Raw genomic sequence first — 23,528 nt, forward strand, 5'->3', positions numbered from 1 at the left:
CTCTCCCACCATGCATCTAATGTGGGAAATCTAATGTGGGAAAAGAGCAGATTTAGCAAAAGAGTTGCTGTGCAAAAAGCATCCTTTAACACGCAGAGAAAGGAAGAATAAAAAGGCTGCTTCCCTTCCCTGAAATGCAAATGCTCTTGTTTGAGACCTAATAATTACGTCCATATTAGATAAAGACAACTTATAACAAGAACATGCATTTATCCAAGTGGAGGATACTCAACCTGAAACCCAGATACAAAAGCAAAACTTTCCAAATCCTGAGAAAGCCCTTTAATCTCTTCCATTTCCAGTTTTGCAAAATCCAAGATGAAAAATAATGCAAGGCATTTTCCTCAGAGGTTTTGAGAATATTAGGAATCAGTATTTGTATAATGGGTTGAAGAGGTCTGTAATACTTGTTATGCATTTCAAGAAATAATTTTGCTATTTTACTTGAGCAAAAGACAACATGATCATCCATAATACCAATATGCTTTACAGTAAATAGTTGTATACAACCTGATTTTCAATAACATTATAAACATTAAAAGTTAGTAAAATACTTACTAGTGAGAAAAAGTTCTATCTCATTAACCCGAAACAATATTTACGGTAGTGAAACTCAGTACATGAACAACAGATACTTCTCTTATAACATCACAGTCATTGCAGAACTTGCAGAGGGCACGCAGATGCTTCACATGTGTGAACTCAGAAGTTTTTTAAACGGCAATAGCTGTTGGAGCTCTACATATGCTGCACGAATCCTCGTAATCCCATACTGCATAAAAGGAAGAATGACTCCAGCCCCACCCAATTCTCCTTACATCCGAATGCCTGTGTTAGCTGAAAACTTCCAAAACAGGTTTGGGAGGTGGGTGATAGGATTCCTAAAGATGATAAACATCCTCAAGGATCAGAGTCACTGTCAGGTAAGTAAGCATGCTCTTTTTGAAGACTTGATGGAATACAGAGTCTGCCAAACTGCAGTCTCTTCAGGATGGTGGAAGTAAGAAATCATGGCTGCACTAGGGCATTACCTTTCAAAATACCATTCTACAACACACTATCAGATCTAGTAGGCAAATCAAATGCAAAGTATTTTAGATACATGACTGGATGACTTGCACATTTGGGATACTGGGATAACTTTACATGGACAGGTGATATTGTTCGGGCTCCGGTACAATGAGCTTTGACTGCCAATAAGTTACATCACATAAGAAGAGACTTATTTATTCAATTGGTTATTGTTATGGAAGTAACTATGCTCCCCATTGGCCAAATATAATTAAAACCTCTGCTCTTCTCAAGCTGTTTGTCCTCCACGTAGGGTACACCATAAAGTGAGGTAAAGCACGCCAGAATGGGGACAGATGACAGCTCAGTAGTCCTTTTTATTGGAATAGCTTTTATGACTGCAGGAGCATATCAGGCTCTTAAAAAAACGCCGATCATTCTGGACAGGAGAAGACTGAAAATTACTATATAAAATGTATGGCAGAACTTGCGACATCTAGACTCTGAACTGCAGGAATGTATGGTCACAAGGGAGATACTTGTTCCTCATCCTATGCCATATCTAGGCTGCTCAAGAGCATAATTAGGTCAACTAAGTATATTAAAAGTGCTTCTGCTTGAGGTGTCATTAGAGCAAAACTCTAAGCCAAGGACTAGTCTTGTCTTGCAGTTCCACTGATCATAATGTTCTCTGAATTCCACTAATGATTCTATTGAAGGTAAGTGGTGTCCACCAAATAACCCAGCCAATGTCTGCTTTTCAACAGAAACTGTAAACATGGCATTCTACTTGGAAAGGAACAGACCTATTATCAGAATAATCTTCTAACAGAGCACTTGGGAACTGTCAGACTGCAGCAACCCTGTCAGTGCTGCAATACCAGAGGAGAGTACGGGCTTGCCCAGGTAACCTTCCAGAGTAGTACAATGATATGTTCATAACTACAGGTGCTTCCCAATCTGGCAAGCAGAAATACCTAAGTACAAGAAGACAAAAAGATTAATGAAGTGAGCACTGCTCTAGCTGGGTTTGGTATCACTGCTTTTAGTCACAAGTCTCAAACCTGTTCTGATGTAAGCTATTGCTGTCATAGAACGTTTCCTAGTTCCTGTGAACTACTAATGACAATAGACCAAAAATCCATATTTTGTAGTTACCTCCGGGCCCAGACGGACACAGAAAAAGCAGGGGAAACATTTCAGAACTTGCTAATAAAGTCTATTGCTGATCAGCTGATCTTCTAGCTGTAATGCTACACTTAAGTCTTTTATGTAAACTGTGTGCCAGACTGAAAAACTCAGTGCCATATACAAGCAGGACTCCGATCCTTCTTGGATTATTAAGTATCTCCCATGAACCTGGGAAGATTACAACATGGAAATAAATTAATTGTTCAGACAGACTACAAAAATGAAAGTCTTGAACCAAGCCTAAACCTGAAATAATGCACATGAAGCTTTACTGTCCTGAACATTCAGCATATGCAGTTGTTCAGTCTCTGCTCTTTCAGACAGAACTAAGATACCATTTCTTGCAAACAGAAATTTTTGTGGTAAAAACCTCTAGGCCTGTATTCCTTAGAACCTATTTTATTGCACCTCAGATCAAGCAGTAACAGCACTTCTTGCAACAGCCTTTCACAAAAAGGGTTCCAGTGAAGAGCTGGCACAAAGATGGACAAAACAATATTTAAATGAAAATAACCTGGAAGATAACATGCATCTGACAATATAACCTGCTCAATCCATAATCTCAACATAGTCCTCTAGCATGTCTTTATAACAGTTGCATATGCAAAGAGCAGAGAATGACAACATAGTCCCAGAAAATGCCACATCTGCTGCAAGAAGTTGACAATGAAATTATGACAAACAGATCCTTATTTCCACTGATGGGGCTTGTAGCGACACAATTTCTAGTTATCTTGGACTACATGTATATACATGCATATTTAAAAAAATCTCAAGGTAACGCTTCAGTTCTTAAGGAAGCAGACCACCTCACAGGAGCTGACATTCCATTCAAAGTTACAAAGGCTAAGACTGTTTCATAACCTAATTTCATCACTGCATTTGAAAATTAGAGGCTTCTCTAAAAATCATCCCTACAAATCTGAATTCTGGCTCCTCTCTCTCTCTTTACAGGCAACAGGGCTGAAAAAATTCTCATGTGACACTAGCTGATGCGCTCACAAGTTGAGTAACAGAAGCAGCTCAAAGTAATACATCTCAACTTGAATCGTTCTATAAGTATTTGAAGAATCACACAAAACCCTGAGTGTAAGCTGTATTCACTATTTAGTATGCATGAAGGAATTCTATCATTCCTAATTGAACAAGTGAGATTACACTGATAAAACCCTAATGACCACAGAACTCATTTTACTAGCAATTATGCCAAACAAAAATAAGACTTAGTATTTCAGAAATCTGAGGCATATGAGTGTGTGAGAAGGGAGACATTGTTTCCTCTATGAGAAATGAATCATCTATTTATACAAGCTTCATCATACTCAGGCAGTTCAAATATTTATCTACTGGTTTGGTAGCGCACTGGTGCAACAAGTCAGGCAACTATTTGTAGATAGTTCCTACTTATAAAAATCTACCATTAAGTTGCATTGCCAAAGAACATATTTAGAATTCTATTTTAAAAAAATCCCACTGCACAGACCAGAACCTATGAATTTGACTTCTAGGACCCCTGTTCACAAGATGACTTAGAAACAGCCATTTCTAAATATCCTTCTGTTGACCTTTTTATTCCTGAATATGTACGTTCACCCTTTAGGCACATCTTTAATGCTGAGGGTTATTCCCAGCATTCTCCTCACAGAAAAGTATTTTAAGAATTTTGGGTGATGTTTTGATCCAAGTGAGCTGAACTATAAAAGGTAATATTGTGCCCTGAACAAGAAAATTAAGAAACACAGATCTCCTGACTTGAAAATTTAGTTGTTTTAAGCAGAGAGCATTCAACCAGGGGAACACGTGCTTCCTGCATATATGTTTTATCAGAATATTTTTATGTCAATTACTTTTTGGAAAACTAGCTATCAACTATGCAATTTGAATAGTATCTTAAATGGTGCATTCTTCGTTGCAATTTCTCTCTGTAGAGCCACTGACTGATTTCACATAATTACCATTATCCAGAAGAAAGAAAAACTTGTATCTCACTAAAACTTGCTGCGTTTTATTGCAGAAACAAGATGCAAGTGATCACATGTTTTAGACTAATCCTTCTTACAGTCCATTTCAAGTCTGGCATGTTCTAACACTTCACTGTTAGAAATACCAGTTCTTAAAAATGAGTTTATGGTAACTTACCTCAGAGGTCTGCCTCTGGGCTTCTCGGCAGAAGGCTAAAGCTTGAATAACAGCATTAAAATGTGAAGTGAAAGGAAATTAAAACAAAGACTTGCTATTCCCATATATCAATCAAAGTAACAGGTTCAAATGCATATCCTTTGAGGAACTACAGCTCCTCTTAAAGTAAATAACCTGTCCGATGGTTTTATGTGTCCATGATAGCAGCACTGTAAAGATTATTTATGGAAAACTCAGAGCTTTTGTTAGAGAACAAAGTACAATATAAATTAGATATTTAAAAAGTCCAGCAAGAAAAGCTCTTTAAGATTTTAAGAACAAAGATCAGATTACCTTTTTTGTCCTATTCATTTAATGCTTTTTTTCCAATAAGGTGATAATGCTTTAAAGTACGTAGACCAAAACCACTGGCTTGCAAGCTCCCAATGTGGCTTATGCTCTAAGAAACCTATGCTTTCCTATGCTGCTAAAGGTTGCCTAAGAAAAATTTATAAAAACACTATCCCACAATGGTCTGACATATCATTTTTTATCTCAGTGTAAACAATAACACTAACTTCAAACTAACAATCACAAAATTACATTTTACTATAACCCGGATATATTTCAAACCTTCCTATAGGCAAACCAAGCGCTCTCCAGTCAGCTGTCCTTCAATTCTGGACCACAGCAGCTACTTGCACTCTGCATTCACTGCGCCTGGGAGGCATCACACATGCTCTGCATATACACAGGCAGTGGCTCTGAACACAGGCACACAGCAATCATGCTACTTCTTGGAACAATCAAATTATTGCACGTGTGCTAATCACCTACCGTGAAGACTTCATAATAACCCTTCCGGGTATGAAAAGCACCAGAAGCGGGTTGGCACCACTGGAACTAATTCAGCTGGCTCCTAGCTGTGCCTTGGATAAAGCACTGAGTGAACATGCGCTCTCAATTCATCTACAGGATGGGAAGGATCTACAGGATACAGTCTTCTTTCAACCACAGAAGAAAGTATGAAGCAAGTGACCCAAATCATTAAGACTATTTCTTAAACAGAAGCTCAGACCCAGCAACCCAGCCCCAAAACTCCTACATTCAGAAATCCTTCAAACATTTAATAATGCCATTTCTAAATCCCTCAGCAACAGCATCTCATCTAAAGCAATATTAAAGACAAACCAAATAAATTAAACATAAAACAGTAAAGAGCACCATAATTCTACTTCCTGCCTACTTGTTTCCACAAGCCACACCACAACTTCAAATGTGATGCTAGAAGGGGTCGTTATTAATCTTAGCCTAAGTGATCCAAGAATAGAAGTAACTTTGTTGGGTTTAACAAGAACTAATACCTACAAATACCAACTCATGTATTACTTATATTGGAAAAGCACCTTTCACTGAAAAATAAACAGAAATAATAAGGAAGGAAAAAACTTATCTTACTGCTTAACTTTGTCCCTAAAGGTATTTCCTAAAGGAAACCATGATAATGACAGCATCTGATTCTAAATCAGAATAAGAGGAAAGAAAACCTAAACTCCACCCCAAGCAATAACATTAACCTATCCGTGGAGTTTTATTACCCCTAGAGGAAGGATCTTTGGTGTTGCTTGTATAAAGCTGCTACTATGGCTTCCCTCGAGCCTTAAGCTCTGGAGAAACATTAATGCCTTGGGCATAACACAAGGCTGTAAAAACACTGTGGTACAGCACTGCTACCTTGGAATTCTGGCAGATAACATTTAATAATGACTTCTTCAACCTACAAGAGATGGACTTTTGCTTCCAGCAACTGAACTAAAATTAGTCTAAACATCACATATAATGTATTTATATAGATTAATTCCAAGGTATTTAACAGAAACATACCTGTTTGAAAAACACTGCATTCTCCCTAACACTGTAACAGAAAAACAAAAAGACCTCTGGTTCTCCTTGCTCCTCTACACATCTTCCGTGCTTACTTTTTTTTCTTCTAATGCTTATTGGTGTTCTGCATACCCCTTGAAAAAATCTCACCTCTGTGATTACACATATATAAAGTTCAAATTTAAAACTTCAACTGAAAAAAAAAAAAAATCTGGGATTAAGTGTAACTCTAATTACTTTTACTAAATAAACTTTTTTGTACCACCACAGAACTATCTTCAACTTGAACGTTTGGGGACATAGAACTCCCAAGAAAAGAAATATAAGCTCCAGAGGCAGGGTGATGCATATTACCTTGAGGATACTTAACGCACTTTGAAGATACGAGGATGGAAGCAAAAGTGAAGAGCTTTCATATTTTAACTTTTCCCTAGCGGAAGAGTGAATTACGACAACATGCACGGCAGCTAAGGTTTGTCTTACACATATGATGCAACTGCAATGAAAAAATGAAAAAACAACAACCCGCTCTAACAGCAGCTCAGGAAGAACAGCGTATGGTTTTTTTAGGAACGATGATGACTTCTGACAGTCTCCTTTCTGAAGGGTGAGGGCGCTTTTCAGAGCCGTTACACACCGCCACAGAGACCGGCACCCAGGACTTAAAAGTTTTGGCGTACAGCTTTAACTTCACCGAGTTTGGCTACCTGAGGGACGGCGAATCCGGCGACCGATCCCTCGAGCTCCGCAGAAGTTTGTGTCCGGTCCCCCGCAGAGAGCTGCCCGTCTCCGGCAGCAGGAAGCGCGCCAGCCACCTGAGGGGATGTTGCACAAGAGGAGACGGTTAGGACTGCGGCGAACCGCCGCCTGCAGCCGGGGAGCGGCGGCCGCCCCGGCCCGGCCCAGCCTCCCAGCCCCGGGCCCGCACGTCCCTCCGCTGTACGAGGCGGCAGCCCCCGCCTGCCGGGGGGGCGAAGCGGCTCAGGCGGGCGGCAGCTCGAAGGCACGACGCGCGGAAGGCATCCGCTTCCTCTCCCCGGCCCAGAGAAGGAAGCAAACAACGCGGCCGGACGGAAGACTCGCTTCTGAGGCACGGGAAGGCAAGGGGGCCCCGCCAGGCGGCGGAGCCCCCCCCAAGCGCTCTGCCTCGCCCGCGGACAACGCCCCGTCGCGCCCCGAACGGCGGCACGGCGCGGAACGCCGCTGCCCCGCGGAGCGGCCGCGGCCCCTGGCCCCCGCGGGCGGCGCCCTCACCTGCCGGGGCCGGCGACGGCAGCGCCAAGGCTGCGGACCCCTGGCGCCCGCGGCGGCCACGCCCACGCCAAGCGGCGCGCCCCGCCCCGGGGCCTCCGCGGGCGAGGGGCGCATGCGCAGGCCGCCCCCCTCCCTCACACCCACCCGCCCGCCCGCCCGCCCGAGGCCGGCCACCGGCCGGGGCCGAGGCGTGGCTCGGCCCCGGGGTCGCGCAATGGCTGGCGCTCGGAGCGGCAGCGGGCTGGCAGGCGGAACGGGCGACCGTTGCCCTCGTTTCCTGCCTCGCCCGGGCAGGGCTGGGGGAGGGACCGGTTCCTCCGCTTGCGCGGCGCGGGGCGGTGCCGCCGGCGGCGCTCGGGCGCGATGGCGGCTGTCATGGCGGCGCTGGTGCTGGCGCGGCCCTTCTGCCGCGGCCCCGCCTGCCCGGGGAGGCTGCTCCGGCGGGAGGCGGGCGGCGCGACGTGGGGCCGGGGGGGGCCCGGTGCCCGCCGCGGGGCCGGCGGGAGCGAGGTAGCCGGGCTGCCGCTCTGGGGGGCGGCGGGCGCGGCCGCTCCCAGGGTCTTTTCACGGGCGTGTGGCCGCCGCTCGCCCTCCCCGGGGCTTCTCAGCCGGCGGGGAGGGAGGCGGGTGGAGGGAGCAGCCGCGGAGGCCCCGGCATCGCGGGACGTAGCGAAGGGCTGGTTCATTTTTGCAAAAGCTGGGATCCCTGTGCCCGTTTGAAAACCATAAGTTTGCTTCTTTTGCTTCTTACCTTGTGTTGGCTCCATATTTATGGTTTATTTTCAGTCTAGTGCTCTGTTCATATTTTAAAGCGTAATTGTGAGCCCCTGTGGAAAAAACTTAAAAATACCCTCATGATGATGTGTTATTTATGAAGGTGTTTTTAACTTTTAAAAATCTGTTCAAAATCTGAAATATAACTGGTGCTAGAGACGAGAAAGACTTTTTTAACTCAAGAGTGATGTTGTTTATTAATACATATCTCATGATCCCATGCAGGTGCTTAGAAAAAGCCTTCAAAGGGGGTTGGTGCTCTCAACAGGGTCCTTTTTGGTTTTTGAAGCTCACAAGCTGATCTTTGGCTTTGCTGAGGTTCATGCAAGCTTCAAAGGTAATATTTTCAAATTTTGAAGTACGTAGGGTATTCTAATGGAAAGTTTAAAACTTTTAGTGCTGGAATTATATCGGAGAATGGTGCAATGCTTTTGATTTTCTCCATTAAGACTGCATGCAGTGTGTGTCTATGGCAGGATGCTTTTGAATTTGTTCAGGGTAGCCTTGTAGCAGTTTAACAAGCGATTCTTTCAAGAGTCGCTGAAAGCAGATCTCGTAGCTCATGCTGTCTAGGCTATAACACACGTACAAGGTGTATGATACCTAACTTGTTGCCCAAGCTTTAAAAAACTTACTGAAACAGATATGGTTGAGTTAGGAACGCAGACCAAACCTTAATCAATTTCTAGAAATCTTCGTTAGTTCAGATTTCCAATATGAACACAGTGCAATTCCCGTTTTATCGAATTGAGCAGCACTGAGATTGCATTTCAAACAAAATTGAGAAATTTTTTTCACACTGAAAAAGGGGAAGAAAAGCCTTGCTTTGCCTACCACAAACAAATAGAACAAGTGATAAAAATGTCCTTTTCGAGATCTGAATAAAGATAGTCTCACTACTGGAAGAAAAGTAACGTTATCTTGAAAGGGGATATTGTTGCAGACTTAGAACTTGTCTATCACATAGTAAATTTAGGGGTTTTGAGAGTAATGCTAACTGAATGAAGAATGAGCCTAACTGAAATGTATGCTTACTGTCTAGATTAGATGGTAGTTAGTTCAGATAACCTGTTCCTCTGTGTCTTAGAGGAAGACGTTCATGTTTATAGAAATAAAAATTCAGACAATAGATTTTTGAATGGATAAGGAGCTGTTTCATTTGCTGTAATAGAAGGAGGTTCAGTGAATAGATTTAAGATAGCTACTCAGTACACAAATAAGACAATTTCCCATGAGGAACATAAATGACACTGCTTAGTTGCCTCTGGTCTTTTTTAGTGCTCTCACTTGAATCTGGCATTTACATTGCCAAGAAAAGCAATGTTAGTGTGTTTTCTGTGCAAGACAAATAGTAGATACGGTGGAAATAGGAGTAAAAAAGAAATACCTGAAAAATACTCTTAAAGAAATAAAAGTCTAATAATTTATGTAAAACACCTTGTGGGAAATATGTTCAGAAATTTGAGTTCTGAGCATTTAGTCATTAGATACGTTAGTAGTGTTCAGGGAGTCTCAACAAGCAAACATAACGGTTCACTGAAGATAATACTGAAGATGTACCATGAAGCTAATTGTAGACAAATCCAAAGTCCATGTAGACTGTTATCTTACCATATCTTTGAAATGGTTGATAGAAGGCATTTAGAGACAGCAGGGTTAAAAATTATCCAGAATGCTCTCCTAATCTTCAGTGATTTATACTCTAGGATCTTTTTAAGCTGAAGAGTAGGCTTTTGTGTTTAGTAGCCTTCAATGTTTTTTTTCTTCTATAAGTAAAACTGTGCTGCTGTGAAACATCACTACCATATTCGGTAGATAACTTGAAAAAAGAAAGCTTATAAACACGATTAATTTTTATGAGTCAGGGGATAGAGCTTATGTTTTGACTTAGAAGTTTGATCACGGACACCGGAGTAATACCAAAGAGATGATAAGCATAGCTGAAAGTTTTGTAAGAAATTAGACAAGGCTTTTGACTTAAAAGATAATTTTTTCATGTTTTAGTGTTGGCAGAAGAGTAAACTCAGAGTTTCTTCTTCTCCTGTACAGTTATATAATTCAATAGAATTATCTACCTGATTCCCTTTGGGTATTTTTTCTCATAATTCCATCTGTTCTCATGCTGGAGTCCTGTATTGTGTGGTGTTTGATATTTCTGTTTCTGGAATGCTGTTTTATGTACTAGATATGTATTATATTTATTTATATATTATTATATTCAGCCAGGTGTGGAAATTGTACCATCCCATTTCTGTTGTGTTTTGAAATATTCTATATAAAAAAAAATTGAAGTATCATAAGAACAGTGGGTACTTAGTCCATAAATTGATACTCTAGAAAGCCAGTTCTGATTTTTCAAATTACTTTGGCTTTCAGTATCTTGAACGCATAGAGGTTTCAGGAGATGAACTGTATTTTATGGAGTCGTGTTTGTGAAAATCTTAAGGACTTCAGTCAGAAAACCTTTGAGCAATGTTTCATTTTGGCTTCATGAGTAAGATAATGGGACCAACTCAATCTGCAGTCATATTCTGGGAAAACTGTGGAACCATATTGAGAATGAATAATATTTCAAAATATTTTTTCATTTTTGTTACTAGATTTAAATTCTGTACATACACTAATGAAGGGGTTTTGTTACTCTCAGGCCTCTACTGCACTTGCCCTCCTGGTCATATTTTTCATACTTTTTTTTTTTTTCCTTTTCTGCCGTTTTCACAAGAAAACAAATTGTGTCTAGTAGTCTGATGCATTGAGAAAGACACTTTTGAATGTTAAATCCAAAGCTCTGTTGCTGAAAGCTGTTCTGTAGTTCCCTGAGAGAGGCATGTATTCAGCACTGTTTCTCTTCCTAGCTGTTCATTGTAAACGTAGCTTATCCAGTCCTGCTGTGCGTATAAGTTGTTTGGAATGATGGCCTGAAAAGGAACTACATCATTTGTTCTTTTGTGTTTCAGCTAGGTTGTCTTGCTCTAAAACTGTTTTGTTTATGCTATAATGCCCTAATTACATGTAATTTGTTCTTCTGTTTCCACATTTTTAATTCCTTCTTAAGTGGAAGAAGTTATAGAGCAAGCAGACTACCTGTATGGGAGTGGAGAAACTGAAAAGCTGTATCGGTTGCTGGTTCAGCATAAAAATAGGTACTTGATTGCCTTGAGACATTACTGTGACTTCTTCTCTGTGCTCTTCTGTATCAGTTTTTCAACTAATGTTCTCGTTGTGGTATGCTGGAGAACCTTGCTTTCATCCTTACGTAAGTAGGAAAGAAGGACTCTTGATCTTTTTCATTCTGATGGAAAAATGAACAAAGGCAGCACTGGTAGCTGTAGAAGGTGAGGGTTAACACTTGAGTTTTTCAGTCCTGCAAAGGAGGCTTTTTTGCTTGTTCATTTTGTTATTCTACGAATTCGTTAAAATACAATGTATCTACACATTATTAAATGATCAAAGTGCCTAGAATTCAGGTATTGAAAGTTTTTTGAGAGTAACTGTTTCATTTCTTTTTCATTGCTGGCCAGCTGTTTTTTCTGTTTTCATTTGTCTCATGTTGGGATTCGAGTCTGAATAAAAAAAGCTCCTTACTCATGTAGCTATGTCTTAACTGCACAAAACATTATTGATAAGCAAACTGGGACAAGCTGTTTAAGGGAAAAGCACAAAATGCATTGCAAGCTGAAGAGTCCATTCCTTTGGAGGAGACAAGGCACCTCACTCCTAAAACATTTCTGGAGGAAATCAACTGTTCAGTTGTTTTCAGTTCTTTTGGTTTTTTTTTCCTCATTCTTGCCAGGGGCGCAAGTATAAAGCCTGGGAAGGTAAATGAAGCTCCCAGCCTGTAAGGGACACCATGTCATAAGCAAGGTGTAAGCTTCCTACTAGGTGTATAACAATATTAATTATTCTGTGAGCAGTTATGATTCCAGTAGCTGTACTTAACAGTTTTGTGACTTGGCTGAAAAATGAGTCTGTTACTTCTGTGTTACTCTGTTCATTAGAGAAGGACTGCTGCGAGCAGTGACTCAGTTTTATTCCAGATAAGAAAACTGTCTTTTATTGATACCATGAGGTTAGCAATAACTTGTGTATGCTTTTTAATATTTTTGGATTCTGGTAGTTTTGACTTCAGTATTCCCGTTGGGGGTGGGGCGGGCAGGAGGGGGAGTTTTATACCCAGATAGCCAGAACCTCTGAAAGAATTTCTACACTTTAATATTAAAGTCGCTATTAAAATAGTAAGCCAAAATTAAAATGGTAGTTAGGTAAAAGTATAGTAAAGTGCAAGCAGTAGTGTTTCAAAACAATATGTTAACAAAATAATAAAACTTAAAATCCCTTATCTTTGGCTATAGCATACAATACATCATTTGATATAGTGATATAAATAAATATATAAATGTACAGCTTTATGTCGTGGTGGTATGGGTAATCTATGTTTTTTTCACTGTTATTCTAGGAAGAATTTCATTATTTAGGTACAGTTATAGGGAAAAATATGCATAATATTCTAAACATTCCTAGTAAACATTAGTATCCTATCAGTGCAATGCTGCAAAAAATGCCATCTAGCTGAGAACAAAGTAGTCCATGTTTTCCTTCTGATGTGGTAGTGTTGGGTTTTTTTAAATCTGCATCTTTTTTGAGAACGAAGGTATCCTCAGTCTGTAAGGGAGGGCTTTCATTTATTGTTTGTTACCTTGGGGTTGTACAGCATGAGAGATGATATGCTGTTGTCTTATCACCCACTTGAGATACCTATTGAAAGACTGGTTTAAGACCTTTGCTTGCTTTGTTTCCATTATTGCTTTGAAACGTTAGTGTTTCTGTTCATAACTAGTGATGACGCAGAGTTGTTATGGCGGCTGGCGCGGGCATCACGAGATTTAGCTCAGCTTAGTAGTACGTCTGCAGAGGAGAAAAGACGACTGGCATATGAAGCCCTTGAGTGTGCAAAAAAGGCACTTGAAAAAAATGAAGCGAATTTTGCAGCACACAAGGTGAGCCAAGCAAAATAACAAATCTTGTTCTTTGATTTCTGCCAGTAGAAACTGGAACAAATGTCATTGTGCTGTTTCAGCAAACTGCAGCATAATTTAACTTTTCCATTGAGAATGAGTGAGATTTCTAATTCTCCCTAACTTTTTTGGAAGATCAGAGTTCAGGCACTTGCAGCTACATTTCCTGTACGCAGGAAACAGGAACTGGTTAAACGTGTGCAGGACCGTGGAAAGAGATGATTGATCAGGTTGATTACAGCTGAGCTGTAACCAGCTCATCTTTCTCTGATGTAGCCTTAAAAATGTTGTACGTGGCCCCCATTCAGCATGCTGTTTCTGGGCACAACAGGAGCCCTATAGAGTTTCACTGGAAGTACTTCAGGTCTGGCTTCATTCTGCTCTTTTTTTTTTTTTTGTGCTGCTTCTCTCACTGGCAGAGAGGTAACAAAGTACAGTCAATTGTGTTGGCGTTTTGGATGAGAAGAGGACATTGATTCCCTTACACATGCAGACCTGAAATTTGCTCTGATGCTGCCTGAACTGTTTATAACAAATACTTCTTGCTTGTTGTCGTTAGTGGTGGTGGTAGCTGTTCTGTTTTTTGGTTTGGTTTTTTTTTTTAAATTTCCTATTAATAGCTATAGTGCTGTATTAAATGTTTTGTGCTTGTTCTTTGAATTACAGTGGTATGGAATTTGCCTCAGTGATGTGGGAGATTTTGAAGGAATCAAGACTAAAATTGGAAATGCCATTGTTATCAAAGAGCACTTCCAGGTAATGTAAACAGTTTTTTGCGTACGAACAGCATTAATGTGTCCACTATGTAGATTGTGTAACAGTTGTGAACTATTTTTTGGCAAAAATTTGCAAGTGTACTTCTGTTCAAATCTCCTGGTGACACTTTGTTTTTTGGGTTATTGTGACAGTCCTGAATGGTCCAGCAACAAGAAGTACAAATTATTTCTGGCAGTAAACTAACTCCCTATAGAAGAGAGTCCTGAAATAGCTTAAATGCTTTTGACACTTCTTAGGACTAGATAAAATGTAACTGTGCTATTACGAAATGGATGTGTGGCCATGCTTTTAACTGTGGATGTGTAGCAGTAAAGGACAAATACTGGAGAAGATAAAGGACTACTAATTTTATATCACCAGAAATTATACCAAAATCTGAACACACCAAGTCTCATGTGAAACTCTTAATGACCTACTAAACAGAAGCGCTTAGAAATCTGTCAGTGTCTTCAGTTTTTTGGAGGTGAGCCAGTTTAGTTGTGCACTGAATAAATACCGTATTGCCTTGAAGTTCTACACCCTGTTAATCTGGTTTGATTAACAGTAGGATAACAAGTTACTTCTTTTAATGTATTTTAATCCAAATGTGTCAGAACAACTTTTTACATCTTGTGTTTTTTCCCCCCCCTCACTAGAGAGCCATTGAACTGAATCCAAAAGATGCTACAACAATTCATCTTATAGGCATTTGGTAAGGCGTATTTTCAAACAAAAGTTAGCATGTGGCAAAGAAAAATGCCAGAATGTAAAATGTCTTATATGAGTTGCAGAAATGCATGGAATAATTCAGTAGCTTGTAATTAGTTGATGCAAACACGAAAACCTATTGAACGGGTATAGGATGTCATGCCTTGAAAAAGTCTGGCTGTTAATTCTTACACAGTTCAAAAAGATGAAAAATAATTGTTCATTCAATTTGTTTTACTATATGGAACTATTAAAAACTCATTTTGTAGATGTAAGTATGTCTCCATAGCAGATACCAGAGATTGTGAGTACTACTCATTTTGTTCTACTGGTGTGAATGGAGACAAAACTCAACACTGAACTTACATTGAATTTCAGTGATGGCTGCAACTTAATACAATCTGTGTATAGTGAAAAGCTATCAAAAGTGAGATGTGTTCCTAAAATACTTCCATTATTATCTGTCATGATACTGTATTTTAAAGGTTACGTTTAAGTAAAGGCAGCTTATAAATGCATATGCATTAACAAAAATCTCTGAAATTGAATTTACTGCTCAGTGAAATTGGTACTAAAAATTACTGCTACATAACAGGCGAAGGGACTGGAAGTACAGCTTTCCATACTAACCAGGGCACTCTGTGGAAGTGGTGTGGTTGAAAGCAGTGTCTTTTATGTGTTAGTGAGAGACTCGTGACAGCATTTCTGGTTATTTGTCTGAAAGAGACCAAAGCTGCTACCTTGTTTTACAGGAAAACTCTACTGTAAGGTTTAGAGATTGAAAATAAGCCAATATATTTGTAGCTTAAAAAAAATACTAATATTAAAAAAATACTAAAACCCACAGCCACCTTCTCTATATGTTTTTTTTTCTGGACTCTTGAGTATCAGAGTAAACTACAATCTACCGTTCCAGAGTTTTTTATTAGCTTACAAACTTGCATCCATTTTTCAGCATCCTCCTGTCCTTCCCACATGACCTAACAATTGCAATAGTCCAAATTTGTCAACAGAAGCATATGCTACCAAGTTAATGAGCCTCAAGGTCAGTTTTGAGATAGGAAGCCTGTTCTGGAAAGTACTTACGGCATTGTTCCTAAGGAAAATTAGAAAAGATGATCAGAAACGTGAGATTATTACTGGTTTTGGCACTAAAATATCCCCATATTGTATATTTAAGTGTACTCGTTATTGAATCCCAGAGCGTCTTCATCTGAAACTGGAATTTGGTATCAGCCAATTCTTGAGTATTTTTGTCCTTTCTAGTCTATCCTGGATTGAACCTCTTTTATTGGCATTTCTGATAAGGCACATCTGATGGCAAAATTTCAACTCAATGTATTCCATGCCTTGCCCTCCTCTCCTCTGAACACTTGCATATTTGCATTTATTAATTTTTCACCTCCTCTAGAGTGCTCTATTTTACACAGTGAATAATATTTTTTTACTTATTGTGGGAGGGTAATGAAGTGAACAGCATTGTTTAACATTTACACCTGGAATGTTCTACATATTTGAAATACTTAACAAATGTTTAATCCTTTCACCGTCTCTAAGATAGGTGGCTGATTACCTTTGTTATTTAGTAGATAGGAAAACAGTGTAGAATGGCCTAGCCTAGAACACAGTAGTCTGATTCTTGGGTTTATTTTCATTCTTATAGATCAGAGTCTTTCAGGAACATACTGCAGATCTGCTTTATATTAAGTTGAGAAAAACAAGGTAGTGCTGCGGTAAGGCAATGGCAGTACTCAGTTGTGCCCTGTTTTTGCAAATATATTAGAACAAATCAAATACACATAAATTGTTAAAATCATTCAAGCTGAAAAGCTGTCTGATGGTTAATAACTGTCTCCAGTTTTGTCTAATGTAATAGCAGTTCCCAGTGAAAGTCACACAAAAACTTCTTTAGCAGAGCTACGCAGCAACTTCAAACATCTTGTTATTTTGTTGTACAGTTGTAAGAACTTGCTTATAGAACTTGCAGTCTGGCTGGAATTGTTGTGACTCTTGGAAACAACAGTTAGGACGTCCAACATATGACAATGTTACTTGAAAATGAGAGAAAAATGTGAAGGGTATATAGAAATGTTTCCTTTTGCTCCAGGTGTTACTCCTTTGCTGAAATGCCATGGTACCAAAGAAAAATAGCTGCAACATTATTTGCCACACCACCAACCTCCACATTTCAAGAGGTACAATATGAAAACGTTTCACAATTATTCCTCCCCAAAGCTGCTGATATACTTTTACTAGTTTTCCTGACAAAGCTGACCTCTGCCTATGGAATAAGCATGGACTTGTGAGTTTACAATTGTCATAAATAAAATGAGAATGTAACAGGAGAGTAAGGGATATCTAAAAACAGAAAAATCTTTTAATTTTTTCAGCTGTAGCACACACAGAATAGTGAGAATTATTTCATGTGGTTTGTGCAGCAGAAAATAACAAGCTATATGTAACTTAGTTTGTATTTACTATTATGATCTGTTGCAGATAACTGTCTACTAGTTCCAGTGCTGATGACTTATATCGTGGTGTTATACCGTGAACTTATTTGACAGACTAGTAGAATTTTTCCCTTTATATTAAATGCAAAAAACAACAGCTTGCTGTTGTGTGGATTTTTTCAGTTGAAAGTATTTTTGTTCATCCTCGCTGTGAAACTTCCTGCTGTCGTACAACCTAAATGTCCCCATGTGTATCTTCTAGGGTGTCTAAGGTGTCTAACACAGTATGCATCTTATTTAAACCTTTGTACATATATAGAAACTTGAAAATTAAATTGGTAATAGGAGAGTTTGCTGCAGCTGTTATAATCTCTGATTGTTTAGATCAACCAATAACTGGCCCACTATGTTTTGTTCTTTTAAGGTGGGTCGGGCAGGAGTTGCTCGAAAGTAATTGTAGAAGGCTGCTTGCTGTTACACAGAAAGCAATTTAAGCTCTGATTGAAAAAGAAATAAAACTTTTTAATGGAATGTCAAGCTTGTAAGTTTTGCTGAAAATCACTTTTGGAAGAATACAAAGTGTCAGCCAGGATTTTGAATACTGCAGAATCACGCCAGTCCCAGCATCGAGTTCTGTAGCACTTAAAAGTGGCTGAAGAAACAAACTTGTCCCAGAACCTGTAGTTGAGCCGTACTGGTGAGACTTCTGCAGTTCCAGTACAAAATCTGTTTTGTAGATACGTCCACGCTTTAAGTTTTCTGACAGCATTTTCCCTTCAGCTAGTAACACCAGGAAGAGGTAAGAATGGACTGAATTTCTGATGTGCAGGGTCGTAAACTAGTTGAAAAATGTGTGTGGATTTCATAAAGGTTTCTTCTCAAGTAAGAGGATACTAACTGGTGCTCTGTAGGAATCGGTTCTCCCTGAAGTATTTGTCAACATTAATGACCTGAATCATAAGATTTGTTTCATCTATTAAATTTATACGTGAGAACGGGCCTGGAGAAACTGCAGATATGCTGGATGGTAGAAATACAACTCAAAATGATTTTGACAAGTTGAAGACTGGAAAAACCCGATCCAATTTGCTAGGGACAAATAGGAGGTACTGTACTTGGGGAGGAAGCGGCAGGGGAATAGTTGGGTCAGTACTAGTTCTGTTGAGAAGATGGCAAATCCGATTGTACATTGAATTGGAACCATCAGTAGCATGCTGAATTAATAAAAATGAGATCATGGACAGGAAGTCCTTCAGCTATGTTAAGCATGCACATAAGGCTTTAGTTTGACTACTGTGTTCAGTTTATTCTCCATTTTAAAGAAGACAACCTTATCTTTTGCAGGCTCTTCGTTACTTTCACATGGCAGAGGAAGGTAATACTTCTAGCTTTTTTTGGACAGACTAGTATCTTTTATGAATGATGACTTGCAGTAAACCTCTAGCTTTCGGTATTATCTTAATGGCGTATGATCTGCTGATAACCGTATCAGTCTGTTGTGCTAGTCAACACGCTAGACTGTTACGTTGGACTGTTTCATCAGAGATACTCGAAGTATGGTACACGCTTACTATCATCACTTCGAGTGTAATGTGAGGGTTTTTTTGGATTAAGTATTAGAGGGAAATTTTTACCCTATTTAGTAACAAAGTACTCTTCCCCAAGTCATTCAACTGGAATGCAGGGAGAAGAAGCAAGAAAGGGAATTTTATGTTACTTTTTCTAAATTTTCTTAAAGTTCAAAAGTCCTCTCTGTTCGAAATAGAACAACAGAGAAAGCACATTTTTAAAATTATTTCAGAAGCTATTTGGATCAGAGTGGCAATCTAGCTGGCAGTAAAACTGTCCACACAGAAAAGAAAATATGGACCTATTATTTCTCCAAGAGTGAAGCCATAAGCAAAACTGACTGGCTGAAAGGAAGACAGGGGAAGACGGCGTCCCATGAAAGATTTGTATATAGTTATATCAGTGAAGTTTAAAGGAAAAGTTCATTGTGTATCTTCCCCTGGCTGTCAAGTAATGCAGCTGTGAACTGGAATGGTGGGCTTAATCTCAAAATTTGCCTCCAAAACATCTTCATATATTTTGAATCCTGACCTTTGATCCAGCAGCAGAGAAAGCTTGTGCTATAAGTACGAACAGTAGCAAGACTAGTCAATGATTGATAGACAAAGCTTGCTTTGTAAAAGCAACTTCTTAAATCTCTCCTTAAAAAAAGTTCAATGCAGGTACAAACAGTTTCAAGTTTTCTTCCCGAGTAGCAAAAGCTGAGCTAACACCTGTGTGTGCGTGGCCTGAAGCTAGGAAATGTGCCCTTATTTCCTTGCCTGTACTTGGTACACTGGTTGCATTGCCCGTTGCACCTACTAGGTCCAGAAAAGCACAGAATCTGCAAAGCAAAGCTGTTATGCATTAAGCTCACTGCTTTGCTCTTTGTGAGGAATCTCGTTTCATTTAGTGTATCAACTAAAATGCTGCTAGCTAATGGAACTGTATGAGACCAAAATCTAGCAAGTAAAAGTTTTACCTTGGCTTCCTTCTGATCCAAAGCCAAAATACTATTCATCTTTTCTGAAATAAGTGTTTGAAGGAGTGACACGATATCATGGCTTTGACAGTATGCTGCTCATTCTCATTTAAAGCTTTCCTCCCGTCTATACAGCTGACCCAAATTTCTACAGCAAAAATTTGCTCTTTTTGGGGAAGACGTACTTGAAGTTAAACAATAAAAAGATGGCTCTTTTGTGGTTAAGCAAAGCGAAGGAGTATCCTGCACATACAGAAGAGGACAAACAGGTAGGAAGTTAAGAACTGTCGTAGTACAATTATATCCTGAAACCAACATGTGTGACATCATGGCAGTGTCATGTTTTATAAAGTTAACTCAGAGTAAATTGTAGTTCAGCACCTATGTTCCAGGATCACATCCAGACACCGAAAAATTCTAGTGTCTTGGTAACTGCCTCTGAACACAGTGGTTGGAAATATTCTGTTTATAATAAAGAAGTGTTACACTTTCTTCTTCATGATGTTTTTGTAGTGCTAACAACAACCCACCCTCAACTGTGGTGCTGAAGTTAAGGCAGGCACCTGAGCTCACCTATGTCTATGTGAGCACAGATTCACTTTTCATATGCTTAAAACTGGAAAGGTAGAAATCGTATTTTGGAAGAGCTAAAATCCACATGAACAGGAGAAAGAAAAAAGCACAGATGTATCAAAAACTTGATAGATCCATAAAACTTAACATTGCAGCCCTTTCCAGGCCCCTAGGGAGAGATTCAGACTACCTGAATTGAGACACATGGAAGTAATGTGTCTTTGACAGCAAATCTCCAACGCTAGGTGACATGAGGCACTTCATTACCCTTTCGAACTGCTCCGAAGGATCCAGGTTTGGACGGGTAGGCGTCTGCTTCCTACCTCAGCACATCCAGAGTACTTCCAGGAGGGTAATCCATTAGACTTGTTCAGACCCAATACTGCATTGAGTATAGACCACAGCAACTGCAGTTACATTTCGTAAACAATCCCATTAGCATCAGGACTAACAAAGCCTGATTTCCAATTGCTTTTTCTTACGGCTGATTGACCTCTAATTCATTTAGTATTAAGCTGCAGTGTGAGATCATGCTTTAACTGGTACAGAAAACATCCAAATGTGCTGTGACATTCCAAATGTCCTAATTGTAAGAAATACTTCGGTAGGATTTTGCATTTCACAGCTCGGAAAAAGCACTACTTGGGTTTCCCTCTGTAGATTCTCTAGTAAGGCTCAGACTGTTTCTCCCAAAAGTGAGCTCCTTCAGTAACATCTTTTAGTAGAAATAGGAGTAAGGGTTCCGTTCCTCCACTGCTTTGCAAAATGTATAGGAATTCAGTAGCCTAAAGGAGCAGTGGTCGCAGGTATGTATGAAATCGGTCAGCTCTTCTGACACTTGTTAGTAGCTGGAGGCACACGCGAAACCTGTGATCACAAAAGCTTGCCTTTCTTTAGAAACCACGCAAAAGGAGCCAGGAGGGATTTCTGTGCAGTAGCCAAGTTGTTGAACGGCTTATCTGCCGCAGCCGCGCTTGGCCGCCTGCTACAAACATCTGCTTCCTTGCCCCCTGGAAGGGTGCAGAGCTGCTGCACCGAGAGAGGCGGTATTGTCACCATCCTCTGGGTGAAAGCGTAAATTGCAAAAATCACTGGGGACTAGACTTGGTAGTCCAGTAAGAAGAAAACTGGCCTGTGCAGAGAAATTGGCATTCGTGTCTCTGCATGTAGCAGAGGTAGGCATAAGTAGGTTTTCCGAACATTTTTTTACCTCCGAGTATCTGCAGTATCTGGCTTACGTTGTCTGCACTGCTTGTGCTGTCAGGGCCAGAAGTTTGTTGGGTTTTTCTTTTGGTTTGGGTTTTTTTTGTTTGTTTTTTTTTTTAATATAGATGTTAGAGGTCATACTCAAATTTTATTAGGTTTTACCTAGAATCCCTAAGGGCAAAGGGAGTCTCAGAAACAGGCTTCTCATGCTTCCTTAGCTGCTGTCCAGAGTTTTGAAAACCCTAAGTTGGGTGTGGTCAGAAACAGGACAACTTACTACCTGCTACTACTGGACTACAGCAAATCAAGAGCTAATCACGTGCATTCAACCCAAATAAACTTACTATATATCGTAAGTGAATGCCACTGAAGGCACTGCCTTAAGTGGTTTTATTCCCATTCATGTTTCAAGTGTTGAGCATCTTGAACTACAGAAGAAAAAGGACTAGGCTTAGGAGGGTTCTGAATTTACAGAAGTGTGGTGAAACGTTTGGGTGCTTGCGTGGTAAGTGCTGCTAGGAGAGCCTAAACTACATACCTGGCACTGTTGTGTTATGAGTGTATTTATTTCTTCCAGGTACAGAAAGAAGCTTTGGAGTTGCTTAATTCTATATAACGAGAAGCAAGATACTAGGAATTCAGTGCCTCAGGTTTGAGCAGCATAGGAAAAAGACCCTAAATACTACTTTGGTTTACCGAAGCCTATAATAAAAGTATAACCTAAACCTGCTATCTCCATCTCGTTTCAATTAAACTATCAACTAGCAGCTCTGTTTCACGACGTGATCCTGTCTCGTCATTTACATGGGAATAAAGGGCTTCATGGACACGCAGGGTGTAGGTTGGAGGGGGAAGGCTGGGACAGTGCTTGTGCAGGTTTTTAATTACGTTTTATACTGTTCAGCTACAAGTTATGTATAAGGAATAATAAGATGCATGACTAGCGTAACTTTAAAGGAGGTACAGGGCCATGACGTAATGATAAACCTGCAATTTTTCCTAGAGCGTTCTCCTTCTCTGGGGTTCAGCGGCCTCAAGGGTAATACATGTTTATGTTATTAGATGCTCCTACAGATTTCTCATTAAGGCTGCACAAGCAATCTTAAGTCCAGTACACTTCAATGCTAGTGTTTGACTTCACAAAAAGTGCTGTGGTTTAAAAAAAAGTGAGGTAGGGAACACCGAAGCAAATCCTTTTATGGGTGATGTCAGCATACGTGGGGAGCAGTGTTCTGTGAAACACGAGTACTTGTTTGCACATTGAGCGGCTGTGAGTTCTGAGGACTGAGCGGCTGCACAATGTTTCCTTCCCCTAGACGACGATGACGGGAGGAGTGCATACTCCCAGTACGTTAGAAGGGAACTACAATTTGGAAGCAGAGAGACTTCTGTTTGTAGAGATAAAGTAAAAAACTTTCTTTTTGTTCTTGCAACTATTTTAGCAGGAACTTTCACCAGAAAAATAAATGAACCTAAGTTAGATCTCCAGCACAGAAAATATTTACAGACTTTCCAAACAATATTACCAGAAGAAATATTACAGTATTTCTGATTACCCAAGAGAAAAAGAGGACCAGATAATGAAAAAATGGTAAACAATCAAATACGCATGGTATTGCCAGTAGAAAGTCTAACAGTCTAGAACAAATTGACTACAAATACTTAGTGTTTGCTTTAACAGAAAAGGATTTGCAATCTATAGGAGGAAGATGAAGAAAGGCATGCATTGCTTAGACTAACAAACCAAGCCTGTGCCAAGTCAGTAGTAAAAATCCACAGCTGAGAGACAATCTAGAGCTGTAATTCTAGCCTCAGATCACAAAACTAGTGAAAAGATGGTTTTCTCCACTACAGTAAAGTAATTCTTATTTTTCTATTAGTAGAGCAGCAAAATGAAGTCTTCGCTATGTCAAAGTCCCGGGGTGGATGCCATGTAGTGTTTCAGAGAGATTCTTCAAATTTTCTGTATTCCTACACTACAAAAACATCTGCCATGCATAAAACTGCTTCTAGTAGCTTTGCGGCAGAGGCACCTTACTCCTGTGCCTTTGCTGCTGC

At 39.9% G+C, this 23,528-nt stretch overlaps 2 protein-coding genes across 15 annotated transcripts in view; one reads left to right on the forward strand and one right to left on the reverse strand.

The window, feature by feature from the left end:
- CPNE3 (copine 3) overlaps positions 1–7,581 on the reverse strand; it is a 43,046-nt gene extending 35,465 nt beyond the window's left edge. For 12 of the 14 annotated variants that reach the window (XR_015703099.1, XR_015703097.1, XR_015703096.1 and 9 more), the window contains exons 1-2: positions 7,459–7,581; positions 6,912–7,019 (exon numbers count right to left, since the gene is read on the reverse strand). The gene's annotated coding sequence lies outside the window, so the exon portion shown is untranslated. Of the gene's footprint in view, positions 1–4,341; positions 4,383–5,157; positions 5,322–6,911; positions 7,020–7,458 lie in introns of all 14 variants that reach the window. The other 2 variants (XM_087750340.1, XM_087750350.1) reach the window with 2 other exon arrangements.
- Positions 7,582–7,623: 42 nt separating this feature from the next.
- Positions 7,624–22,248, forward strand: RMDN1 (regulator of microtubule dynamics 1). Its single transcript, XM_087750378.1, has 10 exons — positions 7,624–7,968; positions 8,458–8,569; positions 11,288–11,375; positions 13,070–13,229; positions 13,914–14,003; positions 14,660–14,715; positions 16,819–16,906; positions 18,506–18,536; positions 19,827–19,960; positions 22,048–22,248. The coding sequence occupies exons 1-10, from the start codon at positions 7,822–7,824 to the stop codon at positions 22,084–22,086; spliced, it is 945 nt and encodes a 314-aa protein (XP_087606504.1). The 5' UTR covers positions 7,624–7,821; the 3' UTR covers positions 22,087–22,248.
- Positions 22,249–23,528: the final 1,280 nt, after the last annotated feature.

Source organism: Nipponia nippon, unplaced genomic scaffold, assembly GCF_047370975.1.
Source record: "Nipponia nippon isolate SJK-2023a ecotype South Korea unplaced genomic scaffold, ASM4737097v1 scaffold_1, whole genome shotgun sequence".
NCBI lineage: Eukaryota > Metazoa > Chordata > Aves > Pelecaniformes > Threskiornithidae > Nipponia > Nipponia nippon.

Excerpts from the sequence above, each read along its gene's own strand:
- RMDN1 (XM_087750378.1), top strand. The coding sequence starts at position 7,822 with ATGGCGGCTGTCATGGCGGCGCTGGTGCTGGCGCGGCCCTTCTGCCGC. Across the intron at positions 14,004-14,659 it reads TTATCAAAGAGCACTTCCAG|AGAGCCATTGAACTGAATCC; the intron begins GTAATGTAAACA and ends CCCCCTCACTAG. Across the intron at positions 18,537-19,826 it reads CTTTCACATGGCAGAGGAAG|CTGACCCAAATTTCTACAGC; the intron begins GTAATACTTCTA and ends CCGTCTATACAG.